Source organism: Pyrus communis, chromosome 2, assembly GCF_041283825.1.
Source record: "Pyrus communis isolate YQ-2024b chromosome 2, ASM4128382v1, whole genome shotgun sequence".
NCBI lineage: Eukaryota > Viridiplantae > Streptophyta > Magnoliopsida > Rosales > Rosaceae > Pyrus > Pyrus communis.
The window spans coordinates 25961631-25986699 of record NC_142566.1 but is presented as its reverse complement, the minus strand read 5'-3'; the positions used below and the strand labels follow the sequence as shown (position 1 = coordinate 25986699).

Sequence of the window (25069 nt, the reverse complement as noted above, 5' to 3'; positions counted from 1 at the left end):
ATATAAGATTGGAAGAGAATCGAACTCTTGATGATCTGATCTCATTCAAACCGAACCCTAAAAAACCTATGCCTATAAGACCATTTGGGACGTAGTAAAGTTCTCATTAGAACTTACTTTAATTTCTTACTCGTCCGATTTTCCAATAATTCAAATATCTACAAGTAGGGCTAGCTCGAAGGAAAGCATGAGTTTGGTTTCTAATATGAAGCAAATGAAACAAAAATCTATATAAAAAAAAAATAAAAATGGAGCTTGAAAATTAATTCGAAGTTTGTTGCGTTAGACTTGCCTTAACGGTCAATCACTGTTGAGTTCAGATGCTGCTAGCACAATATATGAAACTGATGAACCCAGCTGGGCCATGTTATATATAGGCCTTTTTTGTTCTAGTACTCCATAGATGCCCGCATTATTTTTTTTTTGGCAAATTAGCAATAAATATGTGGTTTCCAGCTTGCTTTTGTTTTCGTTTCAGATCAATGATTAGAAAACTCATACTTTACGAGGCTCGCTTGCCTTGCAAGACTAATGGATATCTTCTAAAAATCAAAGATATCGCGTTAAATTACGAAATAATGGTGGAAATGACTTCTTTTTTTTAATTATATAGTGTTAAGGGTGATAAGTTTTTTTTTATAAGTATCCAGTCTCGTTTTCTGAATAAACTCTATGTTTTAAGAAAATTATGGTGATCTATTATTTGATTTAAATCCAATGGTGGAAGAGAAGAATATACAAACTGGACATCTGCAAGACTGCAATAGAGTATTTGCCATGGAAATTAATTGCTCTAATTACTAGATTATATTATGTTATCTCCGGTGTTTAATATATTGATATCAGTGAAAATATCAATATGCATATTTATAAAAATATCAATGCCAACATGATTCTCTCCGGATCTTTTTGGTGAGGATCCTAAGGATCCGTGAATCATGTCCGTTCATCGTACATCGTGCTATCAGTTTTTATCATATACTGTTTGTGTTTAATTTTAAATGAAAATATTTAAAATGATTAATGATCTCAATTCATGAAGCCTGACTTGCCCTAATTTGAGTAACCCCTTTAGCAAGTGGAAACAACTACAAGGACACTCATGACTCATTTTATTAGAAAAGAACAATGAAACCGTACATGTACTATAATATAGGTAATTTATTTACAGTATTATTGATCAGATGGTAATAGCTTGGAATGGATAAATGGACTTTGAAACAATGAGAGATTTTTAGGTGTCACTAATTGTATACATTCATATGTATATTTCTTTCATCGTAATAATTGAGGATGTGAAAGATTCTTTGTTTTACAGTCAGTTGTAAACATTTATATGTCTATTTCTTTAATTACATAACAAATCGAGAATAGGATAGATAATTCTCTAAAAAAACAAATGTGTTTCACAACTGTGTATCTTTTTCTCATATTCACATGACAAACCGGAAATAGAGCAATTTCTCTAAAAACCGACTAATTTTATAAATCTATTCGTCTATTTCACTCGGTAAGTGACAAACCGTGAATATGGCAGCTTCTCTAAAAAATAATTGTTGGATACACATTTGAGTCTATACCTAATATCTCTCATCACACGACGGATTGAGACTATGACAGACTCTCTAAAAAAAATCAAGTTTACATACAAACTAAAAAAAATTTATCTTTCTCATCATATGACAATTGAGAACACAGCAAATTCTCTAGAAAAAACAAGGCATGAGCCAAGAGTACACCGAAGGGTTATGCAGGCCAGTAGTCTAGCTGTTAAGGTTGGTCTGGCAATGGCTGTGGGGTATGGGGAGATTAATGAATCAAAAAATTTTGAAGTCTGGGTTGGCTGAAGAAGTAGAAGAGTTTTAATTATCGTTGGTGAGTAATGCTTATGGGGAGAAGGGGAAAGAAGGAAAGATATATTGGCAGGATTGGGTGGTGCACAACAAAGGCCTAGCCCATCCTAGTATGGTAATCTTAAGGTCATTTTCAACCAAAATGACTAAATATAGCCTCGTTCAAAATTATAGTCATACAAAAAAAAAAAAAAAATTTAAATAATCAATATTAGGCTATATTCATATATTATCTCTAATCGAATGGGCTAAATATTGCACATTTAATAATTTATTAGTTTTAAGTTTATACTTTAACTTTATTATTTAAATTAATTACACTACTGTTAGATGTTTTCAAAATCAGCCGTTGAATCAATTATTGTTGCAGATGAGCTATGCCCCAAAAACAGGCTAAAGTGGGGCTACATTTGTGTAACTTGATGCCCCTTTAGCCAAATAATAGTTTAGTGGTCTTCAGAGCACTTCCAGCATGTGCTTTCCCCCGAGGGACAAGCCCGCGAACAATGGCAGAAAGCTCGAGCAACCAAGCCCAGCGTGTGCTAGCGATGGAGCCTGAGCGAGCCCTAGGGAAAGGCCCGGCACGAGTTGCCAGCCCGAGAGCCCGAAGGCAATGTGACGTGGGTTGACGTCAGGGCGACGTCAGCCATAATATAAAATTAATTAAAATATAAAATATTAATTAAAAAAAAAGTAAAATTAAAAAAAATTAAAAAAATTGTAAAACCCAGGTTTTGAACTCAATGGCTCTCGTCGGAATTCGTCGCCGAGGTTGATGAACACCCACAGACAAATGGCAGACATCCAGTCCCTTCTCCGCCGCAGCTGCCGCTGCACCCCACACCGCCTTCACCCCTTCACTATCCTCCTCCTTCCACTGGCGTGCCCATATCGCACGATTTGAGATTTGTTTTGGAGGAAAAGAGGAGGGAGAGAGAGAGAGAGAGAGAGAGAGAGAGAGTTTGGTTAGGGAGTGGGGAAGATCAGGACCGTTGATGAAGGCTGATGTGGGTAGGATGGTGAAGATGGAGGAAGAGAGGCGGCGGTGGGGTGGTGAAGATGGAGGAAGAGATGCAACGAGGGTTTGGGTGCGTTGGAGGGGGGGCACGGGTTGAAAACAAGGGTTTGGGCTTTTGGAATGGTGCGTTGGCACCATGTGAAAGAGTAGAAGAAAAAAAATAATTAAAAAAATAAAGGTTTTGGAATGGTGTGCTGCACCATGTGCAAAGGAAAAAAAAAATTAATAGAAAATGGTACAACGATATCGATTAAAAATCCTATTTGAAATTACAAATAAAATTATTTTGTATTATTAAAAAAACTAATATTTTATTGCCTATTGACAAGGCTATTCAAATGCAATGGTGGAGATGCAAAAGGTAATTATTGTTCATTAAGGGCAGTTACTGTTTACTAGATGGATTAAATAGTGAATAGCTTGGGGAAGGGTTTCCCACGATGGAAGTGCTCTTATAGAATTATAACTCAGTCATCTATTAGTAATGTATTTTTGTAAAATCGGGCCATTTTTGGCTTTAGACTTTTAGCCTCTTCGTTGAAGATGGCCTAATTATCGAGAGATTTTTTTTTCAAGTGTTCCTATATTTATATAATGATATATGACGTATGTATCTGATTCTGAGTAGCAAAAATATCTCTCATAATTGTCCCCACACGACTGTGTTGCTGTGCCAGCTCTGCTTTTCTGACCCTTGGAGCTGTCTCTGATATCCTAATCTATCCGTACCATTTTCTCTTTTTACACTCCCATTGCTTTATGACCGTTTCTTGTTTCTTTATCTCTACGCACTGCGTATCTTCGGCACAAACTTTACTTATTTACAATGAGATTGGTTGTTTGGAAATTGAAAAAAATGGAGTTATATTTTAGGAAAAGACTTGGTTCAAAGTAGGTATTTCTGCTAGGTATTTTCTATGGTGCTGTACCTTGGAACACAATAAGTTTTTCTTTATTATCTTATCAATTATAGTTTGACACTTGAGCATAAATTTATTTTTTTTGTGTTTTTACAATAAGTTATTTTTGCATACGTGTCAAATTAGGTTGCAGAAAGGAGAAATCGTCATTCTTCCTTCTACCACAAGGTCATTCATGGGAAAACTCACTTTACCAACCGTTAATTCAACCCACTACACAATGTATTAGATAATTTGAACCGTCCATTTTATAGACTCTGAGCGTAAAATCATTCTTACAAAAATTCACTTAAATTGAAAAGTAAACTCAAAAGACTAATTTAGATTACAACATTATACTGCAATTAGACTTCAATGAAAAATAAGTGTCATATTAGCTTATTAACGGATTAGTGCTTGAGCGGTATAATATTTTTATATATGGTCAACAGAATGATGAAAACGATGGGGTTAAAAGGAGGGAGTCAGACCGACTCAGTGTTGTTGGCGTGGTCACTTAACGAATAAGCCCCACGTTTTTCACTTCAGATTTCTTCTCTCTCTCTCTCTCTCTCCCCTCCTCGAATAAATCCCCTCCCTTCACTCGCTCTTGTTTCTCAATTCCCCTTCTTCCTTTCCCGTTTCCCTCACTCACCCACACACGCAATAACTACGTGCACTCTCCATCTCTCTCTCTCTCTCTCTCTCTCTCCAGCGTTACCCTATATATAATATAACTCGGTCACACTTCCTGAATCTCACAAAAGCCAACTCCTTTCCACTACCAGAACGCATTCTATTTATAGTAAACCAGAGGAAGAAACGAAAGTTCGAAACTTTTGCCTTGGTTTCTTTTTTTAGCATTTCACTGAGTCCACTACTTGTCAACAATGGCTGACCCAACTCACTCGGAGACCGAGTAGAGCTTCAACTCCTCCTCACACTCCCCTCCTTCCCCGTGCTCATCTGGGTTTTCCCACTCCATTCCGAACCCCGGTCAAAACCCACTTCCCGAAATGTCCAACTCGCCAGACCCGGATCAGAAGCGGGCCAAGCGAGCCAGAGAAACCAGCAGCAAGCACCCAGTTTACAGAGGGGTCCGAATGCGGACATGGGGCAAGTGGGTCTCAGAAATCCGCGAGCCCAAGAAGAAGAATCGGATCTGGCTCGGTACATTCTCGACACCCGAAATGGCCGCGCGTGCCCACGACGTGGCAGCGCTGACCATCAAAGGCAACTCCGCGATCCTCAACTTCCCCGGACTCGTCGGGTTGCTGCCTCGACCCGACTCGAACTCTCCTCGGGACATACAAGCCGCGGCTTTCAAAGCCGCTTCCATGGAAACTCTAAATGCTCCGCCTCCTCCACCGTCGCAGTCTTCTTCGTCGTCGTCGTCAGCATTGTCACAGTCCTCACCATCATCCTCAATGGTGGCTGCGACAAGTACGAGCGAGGACGCAGGAACGCCGGAGGAGCTGGGGGAGATAGTGGAGCTGCCGAGCCTGGGAACGAGCTACGAGTCGGCCCAGTCGGGGAGCGAGCTCGTGTTTGCTGATTCGGTGGAGGGGTGGCTGTATCCTCCGCCGTGGTGGCACAACAGTTATTTCGAGGAAGATTACGGGTATAATAGTCTTATCAACAGTATTATTAGGGATGATCAAATGTTAATGCCTGAACCACCAGCTGCCGAGTGTGTTGAAGTTGAGGCCTCATTGTGGCATCATTAAATATGAACCGCTGGATCTTATTTTCTTGTTAGTTGAGTTAATTTACAGCCTTTTTTATTTTCATTTTATTAGGATATTTTGAGTATTTTACCCCTTTTGCTAATTGGAGTTGTTATTCCAAATCTATTTTTACTTTCATATACTATTTATTAATTTATGTCATTTTATTTTCTTTAATTATTTTGATTCGACGATCGAGAATTAAAAAAATTGTGTAAGAGATAGACGGGACGTGTGGATAACGGCACCCTTGTCAAAATGGTCAATGGCCTACTGTCCACAGTCCACCCACAAGTTTTCAGTTACTTTCTTAATTTTTCTTCTTAAATATTTATACTTTCTTGAATAATAAAATACAGGAGTTGAGATTTTGACTTCCCCCTTCATTGAAATCAAAAGGGGCCTTTCTAGATACAATGAGATTCGAGCGGAGGATTAAGGTCACGTAATGAGTTGGCCAGTATTTGATAACAAACTTATAATTAAAGAGAATCGAACTTAATGTCTCTAGATTATTGTTACCCTCATTTTTCACTACTCGATCATTTATATCCTATCAGTAAATTAAATTTTTTTTATATCTAAAGGTTTAATAAAACACAATAAATTAGTTTTTCTTTTATTTTATTTTTTTATCAAAAGACCTTCTACAACTTTCTCAAAACATCAAATTAATAATTTATCAAAATTGGAATTATTAATTTACTCAAATTAGAAACTCTGTTTTTTCTAAATTTTCAGGCATGAGGCAAATTTCAGAACCAAATTACATACACCCTAAAATATGTCTTCCTTTTGTCGAAAGATCGAATAAATAGATTAATAATTTTGTTACATGCATTATTGCCCCCGCCCATGTACTACATGATTTTGGCCACGTGTGCGTGTGACGCATACATGTAAAAAAAAGGAATTATATGAATTAATTATATTTTTTTTTTTCTATCGTACTCAGTTTTACTTTTATTTTACAAAAAGATTATTTTCACAACTCGAATTCGTGATCTTTTAATTACAAAAGAGCAACATTTTTATTGTGCTAAGGCTCACCTTCAGTTAGAGTTTTACATATGTAAATTAATTTCATCTCATTTAAGATTGTGGTTACTTAACTAGGTAAGTGCGTTATTTGGAATTACATAGAGGTATGTCGTTATTGGTCTAGTTACGAATAGATTGTACAATATAACACGATGTGTAACCCCCTTACTTTCACATTTCTCCACTAGAGTCATCTTCGGATCTCTCCCACTAAAGCTACCAAGTTCACTCATTCGAGCCCTTAAAATTTGATCAAACGTCTACAATTATTATAATTTTTTTAAGTTGAAATCATGGGTGTATGTACCTGCCATCATTACAATCATTGCCATAAAGGAAAGACAGCAGGGAGGACATTAACTTCTGGAAAGGAAGGTTGCATGTGGTTGCTGTGCTGTTGCATCTGGACAGCAGGGAGAACATTTTAATATTGCTGCATGTGTGGTGTTGCTACATGTGGCATCGGTGTAAAGCTTTGATCTTATTGTGTATAAGTATGCCTTCCCATAAGGCTTTCAAGTATTGTAAGTGTATGATAGTTCAAATCAGTTGGAAATCGATTCTTTCAACATACATACACTTCGCCATTTTTACATGGTATCAGAGCACCTTCCTGGTGCCTGAAACGCTTCCGCTCGATCTCGTTGTTCATCATGAGTGACGAAGAAACTCCTAAACACAAACCACAACTCACAACAACAATGGACATCACTGATCCATTCTACATCCATCACTCGGATCACCCGAGTCTACACCTTGTTTCCAAACCATTGGATGGTGACAATTATTCCACATGGAGTCGTGCGATGACAATCAGCCTCAGCGCCAAGAACAAGCTCGGTTTTGTGGATGGTTCGATAGAAGCCCCGCCAAAAACCGACGCCAAATATTCTCTTTGGAAACGGTGCAATGATATGGTCCTCTCATGGGTCGTTAGTTCTGTTGGTAATGATTTGATGAGCAGCGTCCTATACACGGATTCACCCTCTGAGATATGGGAGGATTTGAAGGAACGTTTCTCGCAAGGAAACGTTTCTCGCATTTTTCAAATTAAAAGAGAGATCATTGAACATCGACAACGTCAACAATCCATATCGGCATACTATACCAAACTCAAAGGACTTTGGGATGAACTAGCGTCCTACAATACCATTCCAGCATGCACATGTGGAACGATGAAAGCGATCAATGAAAGCGAACAACAGGAACAGGTTATTCAATTTCTCATGGGATTGGATAACTCTTATTCGGCTGTTCGTGGACAAATCCTCTTAATGCAGCCACTACCAAACATTCGTAAGGTATATTCCTTGACTTTACAAGAAGAAAAACAAAGAGAGGTGGCAGAAGGTGGTGAAAGTAACACTACACATGCCATGCACGTATCCAAAACCACCTGGAATAAGCAGCCTCGCAAGCCGAACAATGGTGGCAAGGCAAACACTGGTAAGGATTTTCATTGTACTTACTGCGATGGAACTACTCATACAGTTGATTACTATTTCTACCTTCACGGATTCCCTCCTGGCCACAAGTTTCACGGGAATGACGTAAAGCCTCCCAACAAAACCAGGCGCGCAGCAGCCAATAATGCCCACAAAGAAGAGGCCAAGTCGAGCACTACCAAAGAACCTGTTGATTTGAAATTCACAGTGGATGAGATCAACAAAATCAAGGTTATTCTTCGTGGTGATGGTAAAAATCAGTTTTTTGCAAATGCAGCAGGTATACCTAATACACGATGCTATTCTTTTTCCACAAACAGTCCAGATTCTTGGATTATTGACAGTGGGGCTACAGATCACGTTTCTTCTTCTTTCAATTTACACAACAAAAGGAGACCACATTCTTCCTTTGTCAATCTGCCAGATGGGTCACAAGCACCAATTTCTTGTCTTGGTTCAATCAAACTCACTCCAAATTTAAACCTAAAAGATGTCCTTTGTGTCCCTGGTTTTCGAGTTAACCTGATATCAGTTAGCAAAGTTACTCGGGGATTAAATTGTTTGATCATTTTCTTCCCTACTTTTTGTCTCTTACAGGATTTGGCAACGAAGAAGATGATTAGATTAGGGAAGGAGCGTGATGGCCTGTATTACCTAGTCCCAGTCACAGAAGACTTCGTCTTTCGACAGAATAAGCCTGGGGTCGTTGCTGCTTCTGCATCCGCATCATCCAATGTCTGGCACCAACGCCTTGGACACATTTCCACTGGTCCAGCCCGTGTCTTATCTAGTTCCATTCCTGATATTTCTTTTAATTTTGATTCTCATTGTGATGTCTGTCCAGTAGCCAAACAAACAAGGTTACCTTTTCCCTTAAGTTCTACTTCTAGTCTGCAACCTTTCGAGTTAATACATTGTGATATTTGGGGTCCGCATAGTTTGCCATCTTCATCAGGTGCTAAATACTTCTTAACCATAGTTGACGATTACTCCCGATTTACTTGGCTCTTTCTCATGAATTTAAAATCTGAAACACAAGAGAAAATCAAACTGTTTTTTTCTTATGTCAACACTCAATTTCAGCGTCAAGTTAAACAAGTACGCACTGATAATGGCGCAGAATTCATATCCATGCGTTCATTTTTTGCCAACTCAGGCACTGTTTTTCAACATACTTGCCCACACACACCTCAACAAAATGGGGTGGTGGAGCGTAAACATCGACACCTCCTTAATGTGGGTCGGGCACTTCGTTTTCAAGCAAACCTTTCCCTCAAATTTTGGGGAGAAAGTCTTCTCACTGCCACTTATCTTATCAATCGCACACCCACCATCGTTTTGTCAAAAAAAACACCTTATGAAATGCTCTACACACGCTCCCCCACTTATATGCACTTACGGGTTTTTGGGTGCCTTTGCTATGCTACACACACCTCACCTAAACACAAGTTTGATGCTAGGGCTCACAAGTGTCTCTTTGTTGGTTACCCTTCTGGACAAAAGGGGTATCGTCTCTACAATCTTCACACTCATCAATTTTTTACTAGTCGTGATGTGGTTTTTCATGAACACATCTTCCCTTTTGCTCATCATCCTCCCGACACCCAACCTGATGAAGTTGTGCCCGTCATTCCTCTTCCCCTCACCGATACCATATCAGATTCTTCCATCTTTCCACAAGAACCCTCATCTCCCATCATCTCTAGTCCGCACACTTCTCCTCCTTCACCTGCCGTAACTGTCGTCCCTTTCTCACCATCACCTGTGTCGCCACCATCACCTGTGTCGCCCCCACCACCACCTGCCCTTGGTCGTGGCCTCCGCCCCAAGCAACCTTCTGACTTATTAAAGGATTATGACTGTTCACAGGTCACCACGGCGCCTTCCACGTCCACTTCTTCTTCGGGGTCAGGTACTCGCTATCCCCTCTCTCATTATCTCTCTCCTTCACATTTATCACCATCTCATCAAGTGTTTATCAATAATATCACTCGTAGCATCGAACCTACTTCTTTTGCTCAGGCCAACCTTGATCCTAATTGGCAAGCTGCCATGCAGTCTGAACTTGCTGCACTTGAACAGAACCATACCTGGACACTCACTTCCCTGCCTCCTGGAAAACGTGTTATCGGCAGCAAGTGGGTTTACAAGATCAAACATCGCTCTGATGGCTCCATCGAGCGCTATAAAGCGCGTTTGGTTGCTAAAGGTTACACGCAAATTGAAGGCCTGGACTATTCTGAAACATTTGCACCCGTGGCCAAACTTACCACTGTTCGTTGTTTATTGGCCGTGGCTGCTCAACGCCACTGGCCTCTCCATCAGCTCGATGTCCAGAATGCTTTTCTCCATGGTGATTTGGACGAAGAAGTTTTCATGTCTCCACCTCCTGGACTTCGTCGACAGGGGGAGAACTTGGTTTGTCGACTCCATAAATCCCTCTATGGCTTGAAGCAGGCTTCCCGTCAATGGTTTTCAAAGTTTTGTCAAGCTATTCAACTCGTGGGGTTCAAACAATCAACTGCAGACTATTCATTGTTCACCTGCACTACTGTGCATTCCATTACAGTGGTTCTTATCTATGTTGATGACATGATCATTACAGGGAACAACCATGAGGCCATTCAACGTTTAAAACGTTTTCTTCATCATCAGTTTCGTATTAAGGACCTCGGACCTCTCAAATATTTTCTTGGGATTGAAGTGGCTCGTTCACAGCAAGGCATTTCTATCTCACAAAGGAAATATGTTTTGGACATACTGGACGATGTTGGACTATTAGGGGCATGTCCAGTGGATTTTCCCATGGAACAAGACTTGAAGTTAAGGCCAACGGATGGTGAATTATTAAAGGATCCAACCAGATATAGAAGGATCGCGGGACGACTCATTTACCTTACCATAACAAGGCCAGATATCACATTTTCTGTCCAAAATCTTAGCCAGTTCATGAACCAACCACGCAAGCCTCATCTTGAAGCTGCTATGCGCGTCTTGAAATACCTCAAAGGGACTCCAGGACAAGGTCTATTTTTTCCATCTACAGATGCTTTACAATTGAGTGGTTACTGTGATGCTTCATGGGCATCATGTCTAACGACTAGAAGGTCTGTGACAGGTTATTGTGTGTTTTTGGGGAAATCACTTATCTCCTGGAAGACTAAAAAACAACATACGGTTTCACGATCATCTGCAGAGGCAGAATATAGATCAATGGCTGCAATCACTTGTGAACTTACGTGGCTTCGTTATCTGTTACAAGATTTACAGGTCTCCCATGCAGCTCCAGCTCATGTTTACTGTGACAATAAGGCAGCGCTACACATTGCAGCTAATCCAGTCTTCCACGAGCGAACTAAACATATCGAATTAGATTGTCACTTGGTCCGAGAAAAGTTACATTCAGGAATGATTGCAACAAGGTTCACACCTTCAAAACATCAGTTGGCCGACATATTTACAAAAGCACTAGGAAAGGCATCGTTTCATTCTCTTCTCAGCAAGTTGGGCATTCAAAACATTCATGCTCCAACTTGAGGAGGAGTGTTGAAATCATGGGTGTATGTACCTGCCATCATTACAATCATTGCCATAAAGGAAAGACAGCAGGGAGGACATTAACTTCTGGAAAGGAAGGTTGCATGTGGTTGCTATGTTGTTGCTGTGCTGTTGCACCTGGACAGCAGGGAGAACATTTTAATATTGCTGCATGTGTGGTGTTGCTGCATGTGGCATCGGTGTAAAGCTTTGATCTTATTGTGTATAAGTATGCCTTCCCATAAGGCTTTCAAGTATTGTAAGTGTATGATAGTTCAAATCAGTTGGAAATCGATTCTTTCAACATACATACACTTCGCCATTTTTACAAAGAGGTTCCCTGTTTGTAGCCATTAGATCAAATTTCAGGAATCCAGATAAGTGGACTTGGTGACTTTGGTGGGAGGAATCCATAGAGAATCTCTTCCCATTTGTGAAAACAATAGAATACAATGACATCTTTGATAGTACCTAAGGAATCTCTCATGGTGAGAGATCTCATTGCAGACTGTAATATATATCTCGTTATTTCTACATCTCTAATTAAGTAACGAGCGAGTATCGCCGAAACACAAAGACACATCATCAGATAAGTACCTAAAGAATCTCTCTCCCCTTGTGAGGGGACTTATTGCAGTGACATGTTCATATATTTACTCAGGGGCTGGTCTTTTTGTATTCTGAGAGTCTTCTGACATGTTCATATATTTACTCATATCTTTATAATTGCACGGTCAATGCTCTATGCCTGCATTTTTTGTTTTTCTCTTGCTGTAACTTGTTTCAAATATCATACTGAATCAATGACATCAAATCAAGGACATGCATATAAATATGGTCAGAAAATGTGATATTTATAAACCAAAGTTCCAAAACAAAAGTTCATAGGGATAGGGTTGTTAAGATTTTCTTTCTCCTCTTTCTACTTCCTTATTTGTTGCTGAAAATGGTGATTGGTGCTAATATTTACAAATTTTTGTGGAATTGTTAAATTACTTATCAAGGGTTTACATCAAGAAATTAAAATATGTGGGTTGTTTTTAATAAACCCTAGTATTTTTGGTTTCATATCTGGTTTTCTTTTTCTTTTTTATTTTTGTTTTTTTTTATTTTTATTTTATTAAGGGAACACAATTACTCAAACATAGGAAACAAGGAGTTAGGAGAAGACAGCATGTTGATTGGTTGGTAAGGTTTTCGAACTTCAAACTTGAGAGTAGAGCAGTGGCGAAGTTAGAATTTTTAAATAATGAGATCATGATTTTGATAAAAAAATAAAAAAAATAAAAAACTTAATTTGACCATTTTATAGAGCACCTAGTAGGAATTTATCGATTCTTGCCAACATCTGGCGAAGGCTTATGCCAACATATGTCAACAATTACTATGATTTGTAAAGCCTTGTCAAGGGTGGTTATAGTAAATGGTGGAGTAATGTTGAAGACAGTCAAGGTTTATCAACTGAGGCATATCATCGAGCGCTTGGTGTGTACAATAAAATTGCACACAAGAAGAGGAAATGGAAAGACAAGAATGATAGGAAAAAATATAGAAGAAGAAGAAGTAAGAGGAGAAGGTTGTATGGTTTGCCCTAACTGTTTATAGAGTGAAATACAATACAATACAGATACAAATATTCATAGAGTTTTTGAAGTTGTTGAGATCATGAACAACCAATGACCTCATGCTGGCTCGGCTCTGCTACTGGTGTAGAGAAATGAGTATACTACTCTAGCCAACTTGACCCGCTCAACTTCACGTCTTCATTTTAAACATTATATTTGATCTTTTTGTTGTGTAAACAAAATTACAAATAAAACCATAAAGGCAATCCGATCATAAACAATCAAAGTTGGAAGGCATAACTAGAACAATGCTAATGAAGTTGTACGATTCCATTTTATATAGTATATATAGTACAAACTTTGCTTAAAAAATAATTTCTAGGGCTTGGAAGCTGTCAATAGTACTACTCATGAGCTTCCTAAGTGCTACGCACCGGATAAGCATCTCAGCTGCTAGCTCAAAGCCAAGCTCACGTACTATTTAAGTTTGTGCTTCCATTGGCATTTACCGACCAAAACAAAAAAGTACTATTTAAGTTTCTGCTATCTAGGATCTAGCTAACCTTTTACACAAAATTTAAAAAGATTTTTTGTTAACTTTATCTTCACATTGTCCCCGTAGTTTTTGGTTGAAGTTGATTACAAATGGAAACTTTTCATTCAATCATCTGTCGACAACAAAATCCTAAACCCAATCACCACGGACTGGCCTAGTAATTGAAAACGAATTTCAAGTATGTATTTTTTAAGGATATGTCATAGGTTCCATTCTTGAAGTTAATGAATTATTTGATGATGACCAAGAAGATGCTAAAATGTCTATGTGAATCTTTATAATCTCTGAAAAAATAAATTGTCATGAACCGAAGAAGAATGCTGTCTTTAATGAACTAAGACTTATCTTCCCTATAACCCACCAGCTGATCTCTTTAAAAAGAAAAATCCTACAGCCCACTTGCTCTATGTTTTCACTGAAGCCGGCCCTGAGCTGCGTCGTGGCTCCTCCATCGATTACAAAAAATAATGATTGAACATTGAAGTCAAATATCTGTGACTCCACTGCAAATTTTTGCGTCGCTGGAAGATGTGAGATGAAAGCAAATTAAGGACCCCAGTTCTTTGATTAATATCTTTGTCTTCTAACTAGAATTATGATTATTGTTTTGCAAGGTTCTGGAATATTAATTTTTGTGGCTGGAAATTGGGGGTCCTTTTTATTTAAGTCTAGCTCGTAATATGATTGAGTCGTAGCAAATCAACATCCAAGGACCAATGATTTATAAATTTATAAAAATAGCCAAGACAATTGTTGAGAGTAAATTCTACATTAAAAAAAAAAAAAGAACATCGCATGTGCTTACATGATATTGGATTACTCCTCAATTGTCAATTGGATTTATGGTGGAACTTCAACTTTCTTCATGATATCAGAGTAGATTGTTTCACGTGTGAACTCTAACGATCTCACGTGCTCCACGTCATCCTGCTTTTGTTGTCCACGTGATTGACTTGAACATTCACCACATGTGAGAAGGTGTGTGAGGAGTAAAACCCAAATCGAAGAAATAAGGAATTTTATATGTGTTTATAAGAGAGATTAAACTAATCTTCATATTACTAATTAATTTTATAGTTGAATTCCACCTTTCTTCGACAATCTTCACTGTTTAATCCATGGTGATGAGAAAGATCGTATAATATTCCTGTCTACTGTCTACAGAAGACAAGACGTCTCACCTGAATAAAGCTCTCCACCAATATTACGTCTCACCTGTATAAAGCTCTTCACCAATATTATTGGTACTTCTTTACATATGAAGGCTGCGAGCTAAGGACATAAAATGGTATATGTACTTTTGGAGAATTTATTGGAGAACTTACTTGCCAAAAAGGTTGTGTTTGTATCATTTTCGTGTCATATTTATTATCTTAACAGGGTCGTATTGTGCCAAACTCGTTATCTTAATGGATTCTTAAGAGATGATTCGATAACAACCCAATTTGTTAACGCATCATTTCAGGTTAATAGATTATGTAAGAAATTGTCATGTTTAATGTTTAAATCTGGAAAACGATATCTTATTGGGTTCTTAAAAAGTGACCCGATAACGACCTGACTCATTAACAGATTGACTCAAAACCCGTTATTTTTATGTCGAATTAATTGGTTGCGCAATATATTGCTAAACTTACGTGATATATATTAATTATACCACGTAATCGTATTTCACTATCTTACAAAGACTTTCTCCTACTTTACTATATGATTACTAGATTATTTACCAGTTTGCTTCAAGAAAATGAGGCATCCATCTGCTACATTGAAGATTAAAAAAGTGATTAGGTAGTGAGTTGTAGTAAATCCGTCACACGTGCACTTAAATTTGGAAGTTGACCTTTGATTATCTAAGCAATTGATCGGCCATCCCAAAACCCAAATTAAGCATTTGGTGTGTTGTTTCATGCCTGTAATTTCCATGTTACCTCAAATTTTTTAATTAAGATTTTAATATCCCAAAGAATGTTGCAGACTTTGCAGTGCTAAACTTTAAATTAATAATTAGGGTTTTACGAATAAGTAAAAGACTTTTTCATGTCATTCAGTACTACGATCTGGTGATATTTCTTTTCATTTAGAAGTGAGAGATCTTAGGTTCGAATCTCGTGGATAGCGAATTCGATATTAAATTAGGTTGCCTATTATATGACTTAACAGAACTTCCTTTTTCCCTAATGTAAAAATGTTGATGTACTTAAAAAAAAAAAAAAAAAAAAAAAACTTCTTCATAAACAGGGTTTTGCTTCTGCTCATCACCATTTTCATATAACTGAAATCTGTAAATTAATCACCTGCATTAAAAAAATTATATTGATTAGTGTAGCATCTAATTAGGCGTTGGACTAGGTGGTGCAAAGCACTAACTTCGATGCAAATTTTAGGTCAATAGAATATACTGTTTCTTCAAACATAATAAACTAGTTAATTTGCTTTCTATTTTTTCGTTGTTCCAAGCCAAATCATCTACTAATCATTCTTCATTAGTATTTTAATATACATATATATATATATATATATATATATAATATGATCATTTTACGCATATCTAATTTAGAGTTCAAATCTTTTGCACTTATTTTGTGTGTGGTCTTTCTAAGTTTTTATGACTTCTAGCAATAATTGACATGTCTCCATAAACTTAACCCTCCTAACCCTATCATTCATAAACTTAACACATATCAATAACAAAGATCATAGAAAAACCACACACAAAATAAGGGGAAAAGATTTGAACTCCTGATTTGGAGCCACAGCTTTGTAACTTTTTTAATTGTTTATCGTGATTCACATTAGGGTTTCGTTAGGGTTTGGAGAAAATTAAGACGTTTCCGGAGCACATGCTTCTATGGAACCTTTGTATGCGCTCGAAATTGACCAGAGTGTAGTTGCTTCCTTTAGTGTGATGATGATGAAAGATATTATCATAAAATGGTGATCGAAGAGACCCTGATGCAGGAGATGCATGTGTTTACTTCATTAGTAAACTTGTTATACATAAATCATATTTTTATGAATGTAAAACTAAAATGCATCTACATATTGACTGCGAAAACATACATTATTGTAGTTAGAAGTTTTGGTCAACGATGTGTCCACGAAGTCTCATATAATACTCTCTCTTAAAAAGAAAAATTCTGTAACCAGCTATATATTTTATTGTGTATATGTCTCTTATCGTGATATATAGACAGAAATAACTATAAGATTCTATCTTCTTTTAGTCATTGTTTTCATTATTTAATATCAAATGTTGCTATTTGGACTACGTTTTATTGACCACCATCTTTAATAAGTTACATATGTATAGGTGAAGTCCATCTTGATTAAATTGCTCATCAACAAGGTGATCATTAGTGAATGTAAAATAGCATTAGTGTTTCTCTCTTGCTTTTATTTTTAAAATTACTAAATTAAAAATGTCTATTGCATCATTAGTTATGATATGCCCAAACTGATAAAATTAGTTGAAATTCTCTCCCCGAGTCCAAATTCGTCAAGTATTATATTGAAAAGTATAATATACATACAAGCATCGAAAGTAGGGAGGTAGACCTATTTGTGGCCCATATACATTCATGAATACATGACAAGTCACGCGTATAAAAATTTTATTTCATTAAGTCAAATTGACTATATGCATCATAGAATGTTACTATGCTCGATTTTGCATCCAGTATCCTGCTAACTCCAAGTACTACATGTCTTTTCGTAAAATCTCTTTCGAAGTTTTTCTAGATATGGCAAGTCACACATATACATGATAAAAGCACCCATGTACATTCAATCATTCAAATACAATATTTTCGTATAACATATGAAATTATTTATTTACATTTATATAGCTAGCTGTTTTGATGAAATCTAATGCATATGCACCCTAATGAAGGTGGTTGGGATGATTTGATGGTACATGTTCTCTTGGAAGAGAGACCATAATGTAAAGGGTATGTGCACCATATCTTTCCGAAGGGTATTTCCCATGCCCTCAGGACTAGTCTTGTAATGCAATTTATGGGATCTATATATCAAAGGACATGTAGGACAACAGATCGAGCAACGTATACAACCCCTGGCTAGGTTTACTTGAACAGCGATGTATATCCATACACTAATTCACAATTGATTGGTTTTCATTTGCTTTCGGAAATTCTCATCCAAGTAGCTAGCTTCTTATTTTTATTACTTATATCAATGGCTTTTTATCCGAAATTGTGAGATTGATATAACTCATCACTTTGATCTATGATATTTAAAATCAATAGAAGTGGTTCTTAAGATTGTCTATCGTCATCATTTTGGTTATTCTGTGAGAAATCTCCGTTAAATTGATGGTATTTTGTCACCTTAACCCCCCTTAAACTGGTGGTTTCTTCAATTTAACAAAGATTTTTCACATAATGACCAAAAAAAATTGACGATGAACAATCTCATGGACCACTTTTATTGATTTTAAATCTACGAAAGTAAAGTGAAGAGTTATGACAATCTCAAAAACCATTTTCAAATGTCAATATTAATTTGATACAATGTTCAGTTTCATCATATCTAGCTAGCTACTAGATTTCAAACAGCTACAATTAACAAAACTTTTTCATCCGTATGAAATGTATTGGTAGTTCGTATGCTTTTGAGTTCTGCGATATGAAGTAATACAATGCATAAAAAATAAAGATCAATTCACGTGCGACTGAACGTATCATTTTCCATTAATGTTTTAGTAGTCGCGAAACTATTTGGATGGTTACGTGCAGTACATGCATAACAATATCGTTGAATCAATTAGTTAATTAGAATGCAAGATATTAATGTGATAATTAAGTACGTACAAATTATCGGGGGCTCTAGGTTCTAATTGATCTTAAATTAATTAATTTACGGGCTACAGCCTTCTCTAACTTCTTCCAAGCAGTTCGTAGGTCATGCTCGATCTTTAAGCACAAATTATCGAGTTTGAGTACCTTAATTGACATATACCAACTTGCTAGCTCGCTCTAGGGTTCTAGCTTAGCTTGGTCCTATCTTTTGGGGAGCATCAAGCTTTATGGCACATTATCTTCTTCTCGGCCGCAATCGAGTTTGTGATTAATTTTGGAAGTATGATTCTCTTCCGTCTAAATTCCTCTCCTCAAGTACCTATTCTCTCACTTTTCTCTTTTTCTCTCTATAAAGAAGTTAACATCAGATGTTGACGGGTCTTAACCGTAACAGTTCAAATATAAGAGACTTGGAAATGAGGAGAATTTAAAGAGGAGAATTACATGATAAGTGTGATTAGGTTCCATTTTGAAGCATGTACGTAGTCTTGATTATATTCTTACTCTACTTTGGGGATGTTCAAGAAGTTTAATTACCTTATCCGTGTTTACCCTCAGTTAAGTCTGATTGTGCGTGTGTTTGATGCATCTCAATCCTCTCGTGCCTTGTCCTTCCGGTAGTTATAAAAATTTATCCATCATACATTAAAGTAATTGAGGTATAGTAGGATCAGTCTCAATTGAAGATAAGATGAGTGAAAACATGTTAAAGTGGTTTGGACACGTGAATTGAATATCTATAGATACTTAGAAAATACGACTTTGAGATGGATGGTCAGGGCAAAATAGGTAGAGGAAGACTTTAAAAGAGACTTTAAAAAAAAAAATACAAAGCAGGTAGAGCTAACGAAAGACTTAGCTCAAAATAATTTGCCAGTGATGTTCTAAGATTCATGCAACAAATTTGACTCAGTTGAAAAAGATTTAATTGTTGTTGTTTGTATGCATTAAAGTAATCCTATTCAAAGTATGATTAGCATTATATGAACCTGTTTTCATCGATTGATAAATGACCACTGAACTGCATGCAATCATTAGAGTAACCATTTCAGATTATACTTTTAAAATAAAAATTAATTAAAACTCATTAAATCATTCCAAAGACCACTAGTTCACCAATTCAAAGACCACTAGCTTTTGGCAAATGGAAAGTTTCGGTCGATTATTTTGTATGGTATGATCGCAACGAATCCGAATTCTCGCCGGATTCTTTTTGTAAGAATCTCGGATATTTGTAAATCATATTTATTCATCATATATCATACGATTAGAAATTATTTTAAATATTATTATTTAAAATTAAATACAAATAATATATGAGAACAATTGACCACATAATGTGTGATAAACGAACACAATTTATGAATTTTTAAAATCTTCACCAAAATAATCTGGAGAAGATCCTATTGGGATCACAACAAGAAGACAAAAAACAAAAGGAGCAAAATTAGAGTATCTTAATTTTTAGGCAACTTTCGGTCACCAATCCCAAATCAGATATAATTACAACGGTTTTGTTGTCAAATTTTCATACATCCTTCTTTCTTTTGACTTACCTGCCTAAGCTCAATATCCTGTTTAAACCCACAAACGATGCAGGAAAGGCAACACGTGTGCAATAAATTGTTAAACTCCATGTTGTCCTTTAAAAAAACAGAGCAATCTTTAACCTTTAATTGGCCCCATATCAATATACGTAGACTTAAACATCAAATATGTTTAATCATCAGCTTAACGACAATGTTGATTTAAACTCCAATTACAAAATACTAACTAGTGAATTTTAACCACTTTCTCATTTGAACTTTTTCAAATATCTTTATCATCCTCAATATTCCACGGTGATTCGAATTTTTTGTTTTCTCAATCATATTTTAAAGATACCACAAATTAACAAAATTTGTAATAATTCAATTATCTAACGGCTGTCGAAAAAATAGACGAATCATAGTATTTAATTAAGTATTGAAATTTTAATGGCGTTAATCAAAGGTTAAAATATTTTTAATTTGGTTAATTTTTGGTTGAGATATTCTTTAAAGGTAAAACGAAAAAGTAAGACTAAAAAGGTCAGTAACATCTCTTCTTACTTTTTCCCTGACCAGGTATAGCTCCAAAATATTATCACTAACCCATTAGCATGATGAATGAGACTTGGTTCCCGGAATGCCATCTCATGCATATGTGAATTTGCTGCAAAATTACCCAGAGAATTAAAGTAACAGCCCAAGTTAAAATTACTTTGGAGTTTACTGGAGTAACTATAAGACAAATACCAACAGCTGTCTTCAATTCCCACACATCATTGTGTTATGGGCTGACCGATCTCTTAAAACATGCAAACATAATTTGGTAGTTAATTAAGTGAAAGATATTGAGGGTGTTAATCTCACATGGAAAAAAATAAAGAATTTTATATATGCTTATAAGTAATTGAGCTATTTTTTATAGTGTCAATTATAGTTTTATGGTAAAATTTCAACTTTCTTGATGGTATTAGAACAAGTTATCCCACGTGTGAAGCCCAACGGCTATATATGCTCCATGTCATCCGATTTGTGTTGTTCACATACTAGACTTGAAAATTCACCACACGCGAGGGAACTTGTTGAGAGTGTTAATCCAACATTAAAAAAGAAGAAACCTTACATATACTTATGAATAATTGAATTACTCCACATATTACTAATTAATTTTACAGTGTAACCTTAACTTTCTTAAAAAAGATCACTATGTTGGATCGAGTGCTCTTCTTTACGCATGAGCTAATGATCATGAAGGATTAACATCTGCCCGCATCCAATCCTTTACTGCGATAGTGCCATCCTTTTTTTCGATCACCTTTTCTGTCACATCTATAAGATAACCAAGCATTCTCTATCGGGCGCGGGATATCTCAGGCTTTGAGAGAGAAAAAAAAAAAGCATCATATATAAACAAATTATTCATAGTTTGGATCAATTAATTTGAATTTATAGGGTATATGTATGTTAAGTGGATTATATATTATAGTTAGATTCCTTGTTGCACAAGTACTGTAGTAATTTAGTTTTTCTTATTTTTCAAATAATCTTAATCCTTAGTTTTTCTTAAATTTTGATGAATTTTAATCCTTAAAACCCAATGCTTGTAATGTACAAAGATATTTACCCTATGAATAAAATCAACTAATTCCATAGTACTAAGGGAATGGTTATTGGCATTCCAAAAATCTCATTCTACATTCCAAACTTTCTATATTTGGAAAGAAAAATATACTTGTGGGAATTGTTATTGGCACTCAAAAAATCTTATTTTTTTTCTTAAAAGTGAATTTAATATTGTAAACCAAGCATTGTTTCTAATGCTTTTTACTAAATTTACAAGTGGCCACTATATATGCAAAAGAAATGTTAAGGAGACCCTTTAAAAAATGAGACTCCATGAGCTCTCTGTCATCTTATATTTTTAACACAATGTTTTATAATGTTGATACGGGAATTGACGTTAAATTGCGAGGTGACAAAGAATCCATGAAGAGTCCCACTTTTGAGGGAGTCTCATTAACAGTTAAAAAAATATATGGTGTTTTCAGCAAGCAAATGATGCCGATATGTATTGACAAGAATGCATGGCACGTCTTGACCATAAAAAAAAGGTGGTGTTATTCACGTGTCATTTTTTTACTATCCACACACTTTATGTTAATTCTTGTTATTTGATCTTGTTTTAATTAATCTGATCTTACGATTGAAAATTAAGATAATTGTGTGAAAGATGAAAAAGAGTGTGCGGATAGAATCTCCCTAAAAAATTAATGGCACGTAGGACATGTTAATATGCAGGGATAGGAGTCCGATAATCATATCGACAAAGAAGTACAACCAACCCAACTAGAACTAGCCATGCATACACTGCGTGCTGATAAACAGCAATCTTCTAACAATGATGAAACATTAATCATTACTGCCGATCGAGCATATATATTACAGGAGTGACGACCGAAGACATGTAAAATTACTTCAGGAGGAAAGAAAATATTGAATTCGGAAAGGATATTTCTTTGCTGTATATGTTTATTAATTCTGGTAAAAGGTTATTTGTACTATGTTTGGTAAATGTAAATTACTATATTTGATGTTTGCCTTTCCCATGGAATATTGAAGGGAAATTTTATTTGAAACAAAATATTGAAAGGTTATTTTCACATGCACCTGTTGAGTGGTGTTGTTTTATTCTGATTTGGACGAAAATTGCACAACTACACAATTCTACTTTTTTTCTTGTTAAATCTCTGTTTTTTTCCCTAACGGTTATGACGCTTGGTTTGCTTTTTTTATTCACTAAAACTCAATGCGTATAATTTACCATTTTACAATTACCTATTGGGTCCCAAATTAAGAGATACGGCGAAGCTGTTAGCAAGGAATCCAAGAGAGAAGAGAAGACATACGAAAAATAGTAGAGAGGGATTGTGGTCGCCGACGACATTGGAGAAGGGTTGCTGGCCGGCACTAGGTTGCGTTCACCGAATTAAATGAAAAGGTGTAGAGAGAGTATATTGTTGCTGTTTGTGTTTTGCAGTTACAAGGTGATATTTGTCTTCACTTGTAAGTAGGTTTTAATCTTGTGGATGGTAAATTTGATACCAAATTAGGTTGTGCATTGTGTGGCTTAACCGAACTCTCACACCCCTTAATATAAAATATATCGTTGTACTAAAAAAAATCATTTTTATTTATTCAAGGACAAATTTGGATGTTTGGTGGATAAATTTTTTTAGTTAAAGTGTAGAGAAAAGAAAACAGGTTTCAAATAAAATTTTCCGCTATCGAATTGTGGGAGAAGCACAACCTGCTTATATTTTTATTTTTTTTATTTTGATAGAAACGATAGAATTTCATTACCATAAACAACCACTTACAAGGATGCCAGATGGGTACATATACTCCAGTGATCAATTTTTTGATATGGAGGTAATAAGCACAAAATACAAATAATTTAAAACTTCTATACAGCCATCACACAAATCACACCACTAGAACAAGGAATTATGAGACATATATACCACATAGACAAGATGTGACATACCAAGCACCAAAACTATCCCAAGACAACGAGGCAACAAAATCGCCGAAACAACACAAACCACTTGCCAAAGCCGCAGAGACCAGTCATAAAACTAAATTAGAAAACAAAAGAGCTGACATGTCCACAATGGAGATGCAGTTGAAAAAATTGGCAATAGATGTAGGTAGCAGAAGCAGAGGCATGTGCAAAAATGTCAGGAGGTGTGAAACGTCAGCTGCTGGGACAAACTCAAAGAGGTGAGGTGAAAAGGGATCCAGCCAGAGCCACCAAAGTTATCGGAACGCCACCACAATCCAAAAACCTACATAAAACATGTTAGCACCAAGAACCACCAGAAGTTTCCTCCGATCAGTGTTGGTTGCAATTATAACAAGAAATAGAGGTAACAACATGGATGGTAAAGGGGTTGCCAAGCCAAGACCACCCACGTCGTTGTACCACCATCCCCACCACCACGACGAACCCAAAGAGGATAAAACGATAATTCCAAGGGCACAACCCTCGGAAAGTCCAAACAACCTAGAGAAATTTTTGACGACAAATCTACACAGAAGCTACACGAATCTAAAAAAATGAAACCTCTAATAGGCTTGGCTGCCACCAATGGAACATCCCACATTGCCTAGGGGAACGGATCATGTAAGCCTTATATGTATGTTCCCATCTCTACCTAGCACGAGGCCTTTTGGGAGCTCACTGGCTTCGTGTTCCATCGGAACTTCGAAGTTAAGCGAGTAGCGCGCGAGAGCAATCCCATAATGGGTGACCCACTGGGAAGTTCTTATGTGAGTTCTTAGAAACAAAACCGTGAGGGCGTGGTCGATGCCCAAAGCGGACAATATCATACTACAATGGTGGAGCGGGCCCGAGATGTGGTGAATCCCAGGTCGGGATGTGACAATTTGGTATTAGAGCCTAACTATGGGCGTGGTGTGCTGATGAGGACGTTGGGCCCTTAAGGGGGGTGGATTATAACATCCCACATCGCCTAGGGGAAAGGATCCTATGAGCCTTATATGTATATTCCCATCTCTACCTAGCATGAGGCTTTTTGGGAGCTCACTGGCTTCGGGTTCCATCGGAACTCCGAAGTTAAGCGAGTAGCGCGCGAGAGCAATCCCATGATGGGTGACCCACTGGGAAGTTATGTGTGAGTTCCTAGAAATAAACCGTGAATGCGTGGTCGAGTCCCAAAGCAGACAATATTGTGCTATGTTGGTGGAGCAGGCCCGGGATGTAATGAACCACGGGACGGGATGTGACAACCAAACAGGCAAATAGAAAGGATCTGACCCACAAAAACAACCCAGAGACCAACTCAAACCTGTAGATCTAAGCCCCAAACAAGGGAGGAGCCCTGTACGGCAACAAAATCTAGAACACGGGTCGGAGGCCCGCAACAAAGCCTTGAAAACTAGTGAGCACATTAGTGGGTGGTGAAGGTGATGGGCAACACCAAGGAATAAAGAAAAAAGGGAAAGCTGCGGGGATGGGAGTCAGGGGGCGTGGAGAGAAAGGAATGTGTGTGGTTCGCGGACGAG

The 25069-nt window shown here is 37.0% G+C and overlaps 1 protein-coding gene and 1 pseudogene across 2 annotated transcripts; both read left to right on the top strand.

Annotated features, from left to right (window-relative positions):
- Nucleotides 1–4278: 4278 nt before the first annotated feature.
- Nucleotides 4279–5674, top strand: LOC137748836 (ethylene-responsive transcription factor TINY pseudogene; annotated as a pseudogene). Its single transcript, XR_015958675.1, has one exon. The product of XR_015958675.1 is annotated as an ethylene-responsive transcription factor TINY pseudogene (transcript).
- Nucleotides 5675–7138: 1464 nt separating this feature from the next.
- Nucleotides 7139–11356, top strand: LOC148698826 (uncharacterized). Its single transcript, XM_088679134.1, has 4 exons — nucleotides 7139–8343; nucleotides 8581–8826; nucleotides 9487–11090; nucleotides 11254–11356. The coding sequence occupies exons 1-4, from the start codon at nucleotides 7192–7194 to the stop codon at nucleotides 11354–11356; spliced, it is 3105 nt and encodes a 1034-aa protein (XP_088535260.1). The 5' UTR covers nucleotides 7139–7191.
- Nucleotides 11357–25069: the final 13713 nt, after the last annotated feature.